This window comes from Giraffa tippelskirchi, chromosome 2 (genome assembly GCF_054371585.1).
Source record: "Giraffa tippelskirchi isolate mGirTip1 chromosome 2, T2T-mGirTip1v1.2.pri, whole genome shotgun sequence".
Classification (NCBI taxonomy): Eukaryota; Metazoa; Chordata; class Mammalia; order Artiodactyla; family Giraffidae; genus Giraffa; species Giraffa tippelskirchi.
The window spans coordinates 191,852,349-191,866,214 of NC_137276.1; the positions used below are offsets into that span (position 1 = coordinate 191,852,349).

Here is a 13,866-nt window from a genome sequence, read left to right on the forward strand (position 1 = left end):
TCTGAATCCCAGTAAAACCATTACATCTGAGAAGTATGCTCAGCAAATTGATGAGACGCACGCACCAAAAACTGTAATGCCTGCAGCCGGCACTGGGTCAACAGAGTGGGCCTAATTCTTCTCCGGAACAATGCCTGATGGCATGTTGCACAATCAACGCTTCAAAAATTCAACAAATTGGGCTACTAAGTTTTGTCTCATCTATCATATTCACCTGACCTTTTGCCAACCAACTACCACTTCAAATATCTCGACAACTTTTTGCAGAGAAAACACTTCCACAACTAGCAGGAGACAGAAAATACTTTCCAAGAGTCCTTGGAATCCTGAAGCACAGATTTTTACACTACAAGAATAAACTTATTTCTCATTGGCAAAAATGTGTTGACTGTAATGGTTCCTATTTTGATTAATAAGATGTGTTTGAGCCTGGTTATAATGATTTAAAATTCATGGTCCGAAACTGCAATTACTTTTTCATCAACCTAGTATTTTACTGTCAACTTTACAACTTTGTCCTCAATGTAAGGGGACAGATCTTATTTCATTTCTAGTAGTCACACAAAGCCAGGGCCAATATATCATCATGGTCAATATGCACACATGCATGCTAAGCTACTTCAGTCGTGTCCAGCTCTTTGCAAACCTACGGACCATAGCCCACCAAGCTCCTGCCCACAGGATTCTCTAGGCAAGAATACTGGAGAGGGTTTTCATGCCCTCCTCCAGGGGATCTTCTCGACCCAGGGATTGAACCCATGTCTCCTGTGGCTTCTGCATCACAGGAGGATTCTTTACTGCTGAGCCGCTGAGGGAGCCATGGTCAATGTACTAAATTAACATGTATTTTCAGTGTCTCCATATATTAATTCATAGATCAGTGAAAATGGTACTTTCATATTTTCATCTCTGTAAACAATAGCTCATAGATGTGAATTTATCTATGGAACAGCTAAATCCATGTTACTTTGTCAAATATTCACTAACATATAAATAGCCTCATTAATTAAATCTTTTGCTCTCAGAATTTCAAGGCAAAGTAACCCACCTTTATGTTTCCTGTTCCCAGCACAGTGAAAAAACATATAGGCTCAATATATTTCATTTAAAAGTTGCGTGAATATATATTTAATCTGAACTAAATTGAGAATTATAGGAAAATATATACAAACAAACCATACAGATTAAGAACTGAAGTTTGTGTACATAGTAATAAAAATAAGAATGAACAAGCAAAAACCCACAGATAACTACATCTGTATTACAATGGAAAGGCATTTCAGAACTTTATAAAAGAAACAGGCTAACACTTTCATCTGATTTTAAGGCTTCGTAACTTTAGGGGATATTTTTCATTTAGCTTTAACAAGTATTTAAAACTCTAGAATACTAAATTTAAATTCTTACATTTTAATTCTTCTTTACTAGGGTATAAAGCTCTTGAAAAGCCTAAAAAATAGTGCATATACATATACATAGATTTCTGGCCATAAACTAGTGAATATTATAAAGGCTCTTACACATGTAATTTTAAGTAAACAAACTACCTGTTATTTTAATAACCAGGGTGAACTATAGTTCTCTAATCTATAAAATAAAGTTATTTTACTATAGCATTTTAAGACAGTAAGTTATTATAATACAGATACAATATTTCCTCTAATGTATATCATAAAAATAACAATAAAATTGGAACATGTTATTTTTCATTTATTTTTAAGCCATGCTAAATAATATGCTATACCAACAATATACACTTCTGAAATAGTTCTTTTTCAGATAAAAATTAGGATCTCTTTCTGAATGCTCCTTCATTAAATAGAGAATATAAAATAGCCAAGGTAACAGTGTACTTTCCTCATTAAATGTTGTACTGTTATAAAATTGTTCTGGCTATTACAGTCTTGGGGTTTTGTTATCGTTGTTGTTCAGGTGTTATAACTTTTAACAAGTGGACTAATGCATAGATTTTATTCACTTTTAGAAACTGACTAAAGTCTTATAATTTTGTACAATGCTATCTATTAGTTTGCTGAGTTCTTTCCTGTCACACATAATGACAACAACTAATTATTTTCACTTACATTCACAATTTAAATGTTGTCTATTTTAAATATAGAAGGAGAGTGAAAGGAAATTTTCAGGATTTTTTAAAAAGAGTTTTAGCTAACATTGTCTGACATAAGGACACTTCTGCACTTGCAGAGATTAAGGTTCTAACCCAGGGTATAGTCAGATATATATAACAAGAGAAACTCCTTAACCAATTAGGTTCATTTTAAAAATAGTACCATAATTCATTTTTTTTCTATCCCTATTTTTCTTTCATTTTGCATGTTTATAGCTAGTTAGCTACTGTACTATATAATAAACTTCAGTTGCTTGAGATTTCAAATTTTAGCATAACATTTATTGGCCTACATAGTTTTTCTAATTAAACATTTAATTTTAATTATTTTTACAATATTAATGTGCCAGCAACATATGGAACACATTTGTGCCTTTTAAAGTAAAAATTAAGGTGATACTGAGATATACTTCAACTCATATTTAGAGGTAATCATTTCAATTAATTCTAGATAATTCTTATTTGGAATATACATTAATGTAATACATTTTTAATTCCTAATATATAAAATATTTCCTGCTTTACTAACTTGTTTAAAATACATCTAATTATAATCATTATATGTAGGAAAATTTTCATATATTGATTTTTTTTAATTATGTGTAAGTGCTTTTACTTATCCTAGATATTATACTCTACATACTATTTCAAGAATGTATTTCTCCAGGGAGCTCAACTTGGTTTTCTGTGACAACTAGAGGGATGGAATAAGGGATGGAGGGAGGTTAAAGAGGGAGGGAACATATGTATACTTATGATTGATTTATGTTGTATGACAGAAGCCAACACAACATTGTAAAGCAATTATCCTCCAATTAAAAATAAATTTTAAGAAAAAGTGTTTCTCTTTGCAATGCTCATATATCACAAATATGAGTATTACAGCAATCAACCTAAAATAATACATAATCATTCTATCATGTTATTAGTAAGTTAACATCAGTAAATAAGTTATGTATATAAATATCCCATATATCCAGATACTAAACATTACAAGAATAAAATAATACATAACTAATTCTAACTCTTGAACATTCAGTTTCTAAAGAGATGCTATAACTTCTATGATCAGAAAGTAAGTATAACATTACAACTGAAGTTATAAAATGATAGGAGGAAGAGTGGTGATTTTTCATTTATTTCCAGCCAGTTCAGATCATCAAACAGGCCAATAGCTAGAGGACACAGCAGTATCCTGGGAAAGTAGCTGAATGTATTTTTCAGGACATGGACTGCAAATACATGCTTTCATCCCAGTTCTCGCTCCAAAACTCAATTAAGATGTATGTTTGCTGCTATCTGAAACTGGAAACTAGCTTCTTCACCATGAATCACAGTTTTTAATAATAAATCCACCTTAAATAAACACACCAGAAAAAGCTAGTCTAATATCATTTAAACAAAACCTGCCTCCATCTGTCAGTTCATGGAAAGCCATTACAGATTTGAAATATTTATATTTTCTATGCATGGTTGTGTTTATTCAATGCACAATTATGTTTAATTTTCATGCAATTAAATAAAATATATGCCCACCCATAAACTAATAGTAGAAGATCCCTATGAAGCAATTTTACAAATAAAAACACACAAAAGTATTAGTAGTATTACTTTACATCCTTCCTTCTTTCCCTCATATCATTTACTGTAAAATTCATCTTATAAAAATCATCAATTAAGGAGTAATTATCAATTACTCAAGGATATATCACATCAAAAGAGAAGGCTGATTTTCTTTTTTTAATTATAAATTTATTTATTTTAATTGGAGGCTAAACTTTACAATATCGTAGTGGTTTTGCCATACATTGACATGGATCCGCCACTGGTGTACATGTGTTCCCCATCCTGAACCCACCTCCCACCTCCCTCCCCATTCCATCCCTCTGGGTCATCCCAGTGCACCAGCCCCGAGCAATAGAAACTGCATGATAATCACTGTTGTAGAATCTGGCTTAGAATCTGTTGTAGAATTCTATCTTAGAATCTAGCATAATGCCTGACACAGGAAGATACTTTAAGATGTGGCTGCTGAGTGACTTATTTTCTTAACTTTGAGATAAACTTTAACGAAAAAAGATATTACTTTCAAATAATCAATACATAAATGTGAGAGCTGAACATCAGTACTCTTACTTGTTATCGTATGACAAATGCACTTTTAAAGTTTTTCTAATTATAAAAAAATAATTAATTTTGGATCTAATTTTAAGAAAATAGAAAATTTTCCTACTAGACTTGGAAAGAAACTGGAAACTCTTCACTGAACTATATTAATATATTCTTAAAGGAAAACTTCTTGAATTCTTACATATAGTAAGTACCCTACCTAACAGTGTGTATATGTAATGCCAAGTCTCTATAGTCATGTCTGATTCTGCAACCCCATGGACTGTAGCCCATCAGGCTCCTGTGTCCATAGGATTCTCCAAGCAAGAATACTGGAGTGGGTTGCCATTTCCTCCTCCAGGAGATCTTCCTGATCCATGGATCCAAGACCTGTCTGTTAAGCCTCCTGTGCAGAGCCGTTCTTTACCACTAGCACCACCTGGGAAGCCCCATTAGTAGGCTCTGATAAACACCTTTTCAAAGTACAAACATTATCACTCAGTTCCATAATATTTATCATTGAAAATCAAAACTGTATATCTCATAAGAATTCATAATGTTTACTAAAGGAAATCACTATAAAATAGTATTCTCCAGAACATTCTAAACACTAAAGTATAAGATTTACTATGTTTGAATATGTACATTTAAGAATATTTACAAATGTTTAAATGAAACATCTCCAGAGTATCGATTTTCCAAATATATACAAAGTATTTAGGACTATTAAATTAAGATTTGTATGCTTCTATATATTTAACAATTGCTGTCATATATTAGTAGTAGTAGTAGGCAACTCACAGTGATGAACAATAACTGATCAGGGAAAGTTTTTAAGTTACATGCAATTTACTGTTGTTGAGTGGAGGGCCTAATTCTTCCCTCATCTTAAGATCTAATTTCCTAAGTCTTTTATAAGCGTCCTGAATATGTATTTGTTTCTCTTCATTTTAACAAAATGCAGAGAAGAAAGACTAAGAGAAACTATGTGAAAACACGCCTATTTTATATCTAGTATCACTTCTATTTTCTTTTCAGTAACAGTAGTCTGATCATAACAAAGATGAATAAAACTGGTACATAAGCCAAACTTTGAAATATTTCTCTGTATTTTAATAGATTCTGTTGGATCACCATATTGCTTTGTTAAGATATCTCCACCCACCTGTGCCGTTATCCACTCTGACAAAAAACAACTATATATGTTAAGTTATCGTGTCAAAAATGCATTAACAAATTTCATCTGTTGATCCAATATGAGTGTACATTGCTATGCGCAATGGCTTGAAATAAAATTGTACTATTAATATTATGCTTTAAATCATAGTTTGAGCAGAATAAAGTAGAGAATGGACCTCTCACCCCATCCTTCCTATCTGCTGTCAATAATCAACTATTACAAGCAAGATCATTTTTATGGAGAGTAATGAAAATCTTTTCAGGTCCCTTGGAAAAAGTGATAAAATACTGAATATCTACATTTATTTTTCTGTAATTATAAGATGATCCCATAATCCTACTTCCAAAAGGTATCTCAAATCCATCTTCTTATCCCCCCTCAGTATCACCATGCTAGCCTGGCCACCATACCCTTCCCTATGTCCCTAAAAACTGCAACAGACTCCTAACACTACTCTTTTTCATTTTCCAATTATCTCTTCCACTTGCTAGCCATAATGCTCTAAAAATGAAAAATGGTGGAAATCTCAATAGCTTCCCATTTTACCAAGGAAAATATTAAAACCTAATTCCTTTCCATGGCTTGTTTTCTTCTCTGTGGGATCTGCTTTCTCACTCTCTTTCAAACCTCACTCTAGGCTACTCTCTTCTTTGCTCAGTAAGCTCCAGTTCCGTACTGGACTTATTTCTTCAAAGGTGACAAGCTCATCTCCCTTCAAAGTCACTGACTAGGTAGTTCCCTTTACCTAGAATGCACTTCTTCCTGTTCTGTACATTTAGCTGTTTCTCATCCTTGAGAATGTCATTTATGTGTCACTTCCCAGATAGGCCTCTCCAACTATCACATTTAAAATAGTGGGTCCCTCCTGTTATTTGCTCAGGGCCTTTATTGTTTACTCCATAGTATATAGTTTCATTTACTTCCACATTTTTTGTCAGTCTCCCTTACTAGAAAATAAATTCCATGAGGGCATTTATGAGGTCTGGCTTACTTACTCTTTTTTCTCTTCATCATATAAATATTAAAATCAAAAACAGAATACTCAATAAAAATAAGGCAAAAGTAGAGGCAATATAATATGTTTTTTTAAAGAACTAATGGCAGTCCTAAAGAAACTGCAAGTTGATCAGAACACTACATAGTATATCAAATTATGTTCCACAACTTAAATGTATATATATAGACATATATATATATAATTTTTATTTAAAAGTTAACACTGTGGTATAAACAATTTAATCCTTCTGTATAAGTTTAGTTTGATTACATGATTAACAAAATACACTGAACAAAGTTAATCCATGTTTATCACTTAACTATATGTACTGATCTCTACTGTATTTATAGTCCCAAGAAATGGTGAGTCAAAAACACAAGAAACTTCTATAACTTTAGGGATTTGGTTGACTGATGGACAGTGTAAGATAACATCTATTCTCTCACCTTTCAGGACAAAAGAAATATATAGTCAGAAGTACTCCTGTGTGTGAAAGAAGAGAGAGTGATTGAGATATGGTGTCTGTCACAGGTGAAAAAAATTAGTAGAAGGAAATACAAGAAATCATTGATGCCTTTTGCTACTTATTTATACTAGCAATGATTACTGAAGAAGAAATTTCCAACTCTTGGATCTTTATTAATATTTAATTTTGTAACATAAGAATAATATAAATTCTATATAGGAAAGTTTGAAAGTATTTTAAAAATGTAAAAAGATGTTATTTAATCATTAATTTAAATATATATATATATATTTGCCCCTTGAGAAAATCTATATTAAAACTGCTTTATTCATGTTATTTCTAGTTTGAAGACAAGATCCTTAAAGAATGTTGTATAATTTTTGTGTAAGAAAAAAATTTTAGATATAGTCTTATCCCAAACTCAGAACAAAGAGATTTAGATGACCAGTGCGTATCAATGACATTTTATATTCTATTTTAAATACTAATCATAATGGCTAATTCTAAAATGGCTCACTTCAGTTTGTTAATGTAAAAGAAATTATATTCTAGGTTGTTTTCATACTTATGGAAAACAAGAAAGGCATGTGATTTCAACCTCTTGTACTTTTACAATCGTAGTTTATCCCTCAAATTTTATATAAGTGAAAGGTCTTTTAGAAATATTCTTTATAAATCACTCAGGTTTCCTTATTGAACCCAATTTTCAATATTTTCAGTAAAGTTCACCCTTCAACTTTCTGAAAATATTTCAATTCCCCCCTTTCTGTAAATATAAGAACATTCAGTCTTACAGTTTGTGAACAATACTTATGTCAGTTCAACTAATTTGGGTCTATGAATTTAAATAAGCAGGTATTTTTCTGATCAGCTATGTTCACCTGTATTTACACACAACTTAGTGGATTTTAGACTTAATTCATGGAAATTAATAAATTCAATGAAACTAATGACTCAAACCTTTGTTTTCCTTATGTATTTCATTTTTCACTGAAATCCCTGGGTGGAGGAGAAAGATCAATTCACACAATGTTGGTAGTAAAATGAACTCACCAGACTCATTTTCAAACCATATTTTGATTTAATGAATTATTTGAGTATTGATTATTTTTGGAAACATGAGTCACACCCTGAGAGATGCATCAACTCTTTTAGACTAAAGCAGAGTAATCTTTGAATTAATGGATCCCTGGTGGCTACTAACCATTGAGATTGATATACATGGTTACTGACATATGAAACAAGATTGTATTTTATATTCTCCTAACTATCCTTCTAGTACAAAAATAAAAGTTTTCATATCTTGAGAGTAAAAATGATTACTTTTAAAGTTACCAACACGAAATAAATATTGTGGTTTTAAACAGAGGGAAAATTAATGGAATAAGGGAAATTTGAGTACAAATCATGTTTTCATTTACTCAATCAGATGAAGTGATCTAGAAAGCAGCTTTACTTTTTGATCAATTCAAGGAGGTTTCAGTAATAGGAAGAGAGTCAAACTGATTTATTTTGCCTTTATGGTGCGGAGATTCACAGCCAGTTAAAAAGCAAGAGTAGAGATGCTTCCTATATTCAAGTTACTCTTAGCACAGTGTTAAAAATGAAATAGTTCACTTTTTTGATCCTTTTATTCTCTCTATGTATGCAAAATGAGGAATGAAGAAGAGGGTGATGCCTTCATTCAACCATGAAATATTTTATATAATTTGGTAAAAATAAATCACATTAAAGAGTTTACTTTGTGATTACTCTTAATGAGAAGGCAAATTATATAAAAATGAAAATTTACCCTCTGTAATAAATTTTAAAAATAAAACAAGAATTCCATTAGCTCTTAGGACAAAAAGTTACTAGAAAAATGAATACATATGCTTAAAGTTAAATATTAATCCTTTTATCAATGCTTATTATTATGTACATAGATAAGATTTATATTTTGCATTAATATTTCCATATTGCACATGTACTTCAGTAATTCTACAATACCTCATATTTTCAATGTTTATAAATTGGCAAGATATGTTGATTCATGTCATCTATTTTTGAAACTACAAATAAGAAAATATCCTCCAATTGTTCATAAAAATAACATTTTAAAGTTCCACATTTTATCAACTATTAGCATGATGATTTCAGCATTCAAAACTTATCTCAAGATATTATAAGGCATAATTTCCAACCACTGTAACTTTAAGCCGTAAAAATCATCTTAAAAGCAATTATTTGTGCCTGACGAAAAAAATCTGAGCATATTTTCTCCATAATATTCTGCTCAAAAACTCTAAATTTTACCCAACTTACCCTTTTTAGGTACAATATTATTCAAGTGTAACACATAGCTTGTGTTTTTAGACTATTAGTACAATGCAAATTAAGAGATTTTGGAGACTATCTTTAATGATCTTATTAGGTAAGTTGAGTAATATTCACTAAGTTAAGCTAATTTACAAAACACACATAAATTAGATATAATTGGTAAATCTTTTAGGCAAAACGTCTTGTAAAAGTATGAGAAAACTATTAAAATAGATAAATAAAAATTACTGCAAGAGTTGACAAACAACTCCCCTATGCCCTTAAATTTAATATGAATACCTGAAAGGTCATATCTTAATACTTGAGACACTTTGGTAGAATGGCTCTTTACTCATTTGAAGAGTCTAAAAGTGTTTTATTTTTGGTAGTATCCTCAGGGCCTAGGATGGTTACTGGAACTTTGAAAATATAAATGTTGATTTAGGGACATGATTGAAAGGATAAAACTGTTAAAATATTCCTAGCAAACTTGACTTTAAGTGTATACCTCTTTAGAAGCCCTAGACACATTTAGTATAACAAATGTCTGATTTTCCAATTACTAAAAATCGTTTCTCCTTTCAATAAAAAGGTCAAGTAATTACATGTTATTTTAAACAATGTTCAATTTTCAGAGGTAAATTAAGTAACTACCCCTTTGATATTTAACGCCAACAGTCCTTGAAACCAAATAAGGGATGTGTGTGAAGGTATACATCTCCATAGGAGAGCGTGATACTATAGGTGGTACTTATAGAATACATTTTCAAAGGCAAGATGGTTGTGTATGGTTTTCAAGCTGACATATGCATTTGTGACTGCAATCTTGAGGTCAAAAAAAAAAAAAGACAAAGAATTAGAAAAGCATGTCAAAAGTATCAGTTATATAAATGAGAACTGAATATTGATTCTAAATGATTCTAACAAATTGGTTGTATACGTTTATGACAAAAAAGAAGGCTGTGCTGTTCTAATTTCCTTCTCTCTTAACCTTCTCACTCTTGCAAAGAAAGCGCACATTTTCATGCCATCTAACCTCTATTTATATATCTGCAAATTATTTCGAGGGCTTGTATGTTGAATGGTAACTCTAATTGAAGTTTTATATTTGAGGTGTTTTAAAAGTGTGACGTAACAGGTGACACCGGCGGTCATCACAGTGCCAGTGAGAGCATCCAGCCAGGTACATGCTGGAAAACTTTTATGGTTGTTCCTCTCTCAGTCTAGCAGGATTGAGATTATGGAGGTGATTTTTTTTTAATATAGATCTTTAAATATTCACAGCAGAAATCCAATGAGTACGTCTCATAAAGATTGTTGGCTAGAAAGCAAAAAAAAAAAAAAAAAGTTCAAAAATTCTCAGTGCTTTCCATCCGGTAAACCTCACTTTCACTTTTCACAGGTTATTCATCTTCACTTTACCACTCTACCTGACTTTAGGCATAGAATATTCACAACTTCTTAATTCACACGTAATGCCCGCCCCCCGGCCCCTTTCGGCATCTGGGCTGGAAATAATTCGGAATAATTTCTAAATGTCTACTACATTCGTCGGGATGGGGTAAAGGGGTTGTAGCTGGGCGAGGGTTTGGTTTATCGAAGGCACAAGTCTGGTTATTTGGCCAGGGGCTACAGCGAGAACGATCTGCTTTCTTGCAGGCGTGCGGGAGAACCTACATGTTACCGTGCAGTGAGCGACCGGAAAGAGCCAGAAGTCTCCATTAAGCCTCTACCACAGAGCCTGACCTCCCGTGGAGACCGCGCAGCGGGAAACGGTCCCGCGGCCGCCAGTGGTGGGACCCAACTGCTGCTGATGCTCACGCATCCGTTTAAAGACATTTGGAAGCAGAAGAGACCGCAGCTCGTGAGGTCTCCGGCCCCGGGTGCTGTGGACAGGCGCTCTGGTGAGGAGACATACTCGACCCCCTCGTGTGGAGAGCCCGAAGAAGCCCACCCCGAGACGAAGTTACCTGCCAAGAGGCGACCAACGCACCGGCCCTCGGAGCACCCGCCTCCTCCCGCCCCATCTTGCTCCTCCACCGGTCCCTTTACCTTGGTTGTTGGAGACGTGACTGCAGTCGCCCGGCCAAGCTGTCAGCAGAGGCAAGAAGAAACCAAATTGCAAAAGGAATTCCCGGACTTCGCTGCCCCCCATGGTTCTCCCCGGCTCTCTTCTCCCCCTTAAAGAGAAGCGGCAGCAGCGCAGCCAGGTGTTCAGCGTCGGGTCCGAATCCACGTCTTCTTCCTCCTCCTCTTCCTCCTCCACCCGGCCCACAGGGGGTGTCCCGGGGCGACCCCCGCGCGAGGCCCCGGGGGCAGGGCACGAAGGTCCAGGCTGCCCAGGTGCAGGCGCAGCTGCTTCGGAGGAGGACGCTGCCTGCGGCGCCAGGGAGCTCCTGGAGGCTGTAGGCGAGCGGAATTGCATCCACCACCGTGTCCCGCTCGCGCGAGGACTATTCACTTGGGCCTGAGAGAGCGCGCGCGCAGGAGCGAGCTCGGGCTGTGGTTTGGGGGAGGGGAGCGAAGGGGCGGGGGAGGGCGCCTCACGGCGAGAATGGGGGGAGGGACGGCCAGGTGCGGCGGTGGCTCGGGCAGCTCTGCCGGTCTGAGCGCCTCTCCGAACTCAGAGTGGGCACTTGCAGAGCCAAAAGCAGGGCGGGCGCCGCGGGAACTTTCCTCCGGCCAGTGCGGCGAGAGCCGAGCGACTGAGGAGGCTCCGCGGGGCCGCGAGCGGTCCGAGCGAGCTACCGAGCTGCGCCCTCAGCCCCTAGCCTAGGTGGCGACAGCCGCGGCCCGCAGAGCGGACCCCTCCAATTGGGCCGCGTCTGCGCCGCGCTTCGGCCTCGGCAGTCTTTTCCCCGGCCTGTCTGAGGCCGCACTTAGTCTCCTAAGCACTTTCCTTCCCATTTCGCGGCAGCAGCGTCCAGGGTTTTAGAGCTACTCTGCACCCCGCAGGGCTACCTCCGACTTCACATTTCCGGGGCCGGAGGGGGCGAGTGCTGTGGCCGAGCGCTCCGGGTCCGGGTTGAGCTTGGCGGCGGCGCACCAGCCTAACCGCTCCTCAGCCTGGGTCGCCCAAACTTGCCCAGTAGCAGCTTGGCGGCCGCCTCCGCAGCTAGTCCTAGGAGAGCGAAGGAAGGCAGCAAGCTGCAGAGGAGAGTCACCTCAGGCTGGAGAGGGGCGGGTGCCTGGCACGAGGTCTCACTGAGGTCTTGTCGTCACCGTGCGGCCGCGACTTCACAGTGGAGGTCAAGAGCATGGTCGCAGCCGCAGGCGCTGAGATTTCGGGGGGCCCGGGGCGCCTGCAGCATGACGGCGTCGAACCGCGCACTCGGAGAAGCCCACGGGCTGAACTGTGCGTGGCCGCCTCCACAGCCGCGCCGACTGCCTGTGAGCGGACAGCTATCCCCGCGGAAGCCGCCCCCTCGCGGCACCCACTCCCTCCCAGCGCTCCACGGAGCCGGCTGCCTGGTGGGACCGCTCGGCCCTCGCCCCCAGTGTTGGGAGTTCGGAAAGGGGGCAACACAGGTGCTAACAAGGAGGGGTCTCAGGGAGCCTAGTCCTGACGCCCTCGCCCCGCGGCCGAGGCGGACGTGGAGGGTAGGGCCCGAGCCGCGAACGCCTCCCAGCTCCGCCAAGCCCGGCGCTGGCCCGCCTGGCTGCCGCCGCTCGGATGCTGCGAGTCCGGCGCTAGAGGGGGTTAGTAGACAACAGAAAATGCCTCCACTGCTCGCGGGTGGAAGAGGCTGGTCGTGCTAGGAACTTCAGGAAGGAGGAGGAATGCGCCCAGGCTAAACTTAACACGTTTATGAAGGGCGCGCCAAGGAATCTGTGCCACTAGTGTGGGAGTTCCGTAATAGTTTATTCGCTGTTGTTATTTTAATTGAACGGACTTAGGGTTTTACAGTCGAGTGAGGTCGAAAATCCCACCTCAAAATTCATGAGAATGTTTTTTTAAAAATATTTATGACAGAGAAGAGAAGTAAACCTAGAGAAAAAAAAAAACGATATTATGAAGGATATTTTTCTTCTCTAGGGCAGAGGAAGGGAAATGGCACAGATTTGGGAAAGTAGTAAATGGAAGAGCAAAGGATCTGCGTTCGACGCTTACAAAATTCTGGAGGAGAAAACAGCCTTCCATTCGACGTGTTTCAGCGCTGCTATGTTTGTGTCACACACAGTTGAAGTGGTTCCAGTTATTGCGTTATAGTCAGTGGGAGGCAAAGAGAAAGACAGCAAAAAGATGCCCCAAGTCTAAGTCGGCTGCAAGGAGAGAAATATGAAAGGCACGTCATTTTGAGGTTGTGAGGAAGGTTTCCGATTGGTGACTGTACTTCCACTTTCTTTCGGAATTCAAACACTTCCTCTCTTTAAAGGTGTCCATGCTAATTTAAATGTATGCAAAAAACTTCTGAAAAGATAACCAAGTATGGAGTTTATGTATTAGTACTCAAAGGAATAAAATCTGATTTTGCTACTGATGCTATCACTCTTACTGATAGACTGTCAGTATCATTTGCAATATGCATTTGCAAACTCAGTTTACAATTTATAAACTGTAAAATTAAAAGGTTACATTATAGTATAAATCATTATGCTTAAATGTTCATAAAAGCGTTAGATGATTCAATAATTTATGTTTTGATTTAAAATTATATTTACTGTCGAAGAATATAGCTTCATGACCT

The 13,866-nt window shown here is 37.5% G+C and overlaps 1 protein-coding gene across 6 annotated transcripts in view; it reads right to left on the reverse strand.

Annotated features, from left to right (window-relative positions):
• The window catches only part of EPHA6 (EPH receptor A6), a 946,574-nt gene extending 934,004 nt beyond the window's left edge, over positions 1-12,570 (reverse strand). For 5 of the 6 annotated variants that reach the window (XM_081572572.1, XM_081572573.1, XM_081572575.1 and 2 more), the window contains exon 1: positions 11,231-12,344. In XM_081572572.1, the coding sequence (XP_081428698.1) occupies positions 11,231-11,603 (373 nt within the window). In that variant the 5' untranslated portion in view covers positions 11,604-12,344. Of the gene's footprint in view, positions 1-11,230 lie in introns of all 6 variants that reach the window. The other variant, XM_081572579.1, reaches the window with a different exon arrangement.
• Between the last annotated feature and the right edge of the window lie 1,296 nt (positions 12,571-13,866).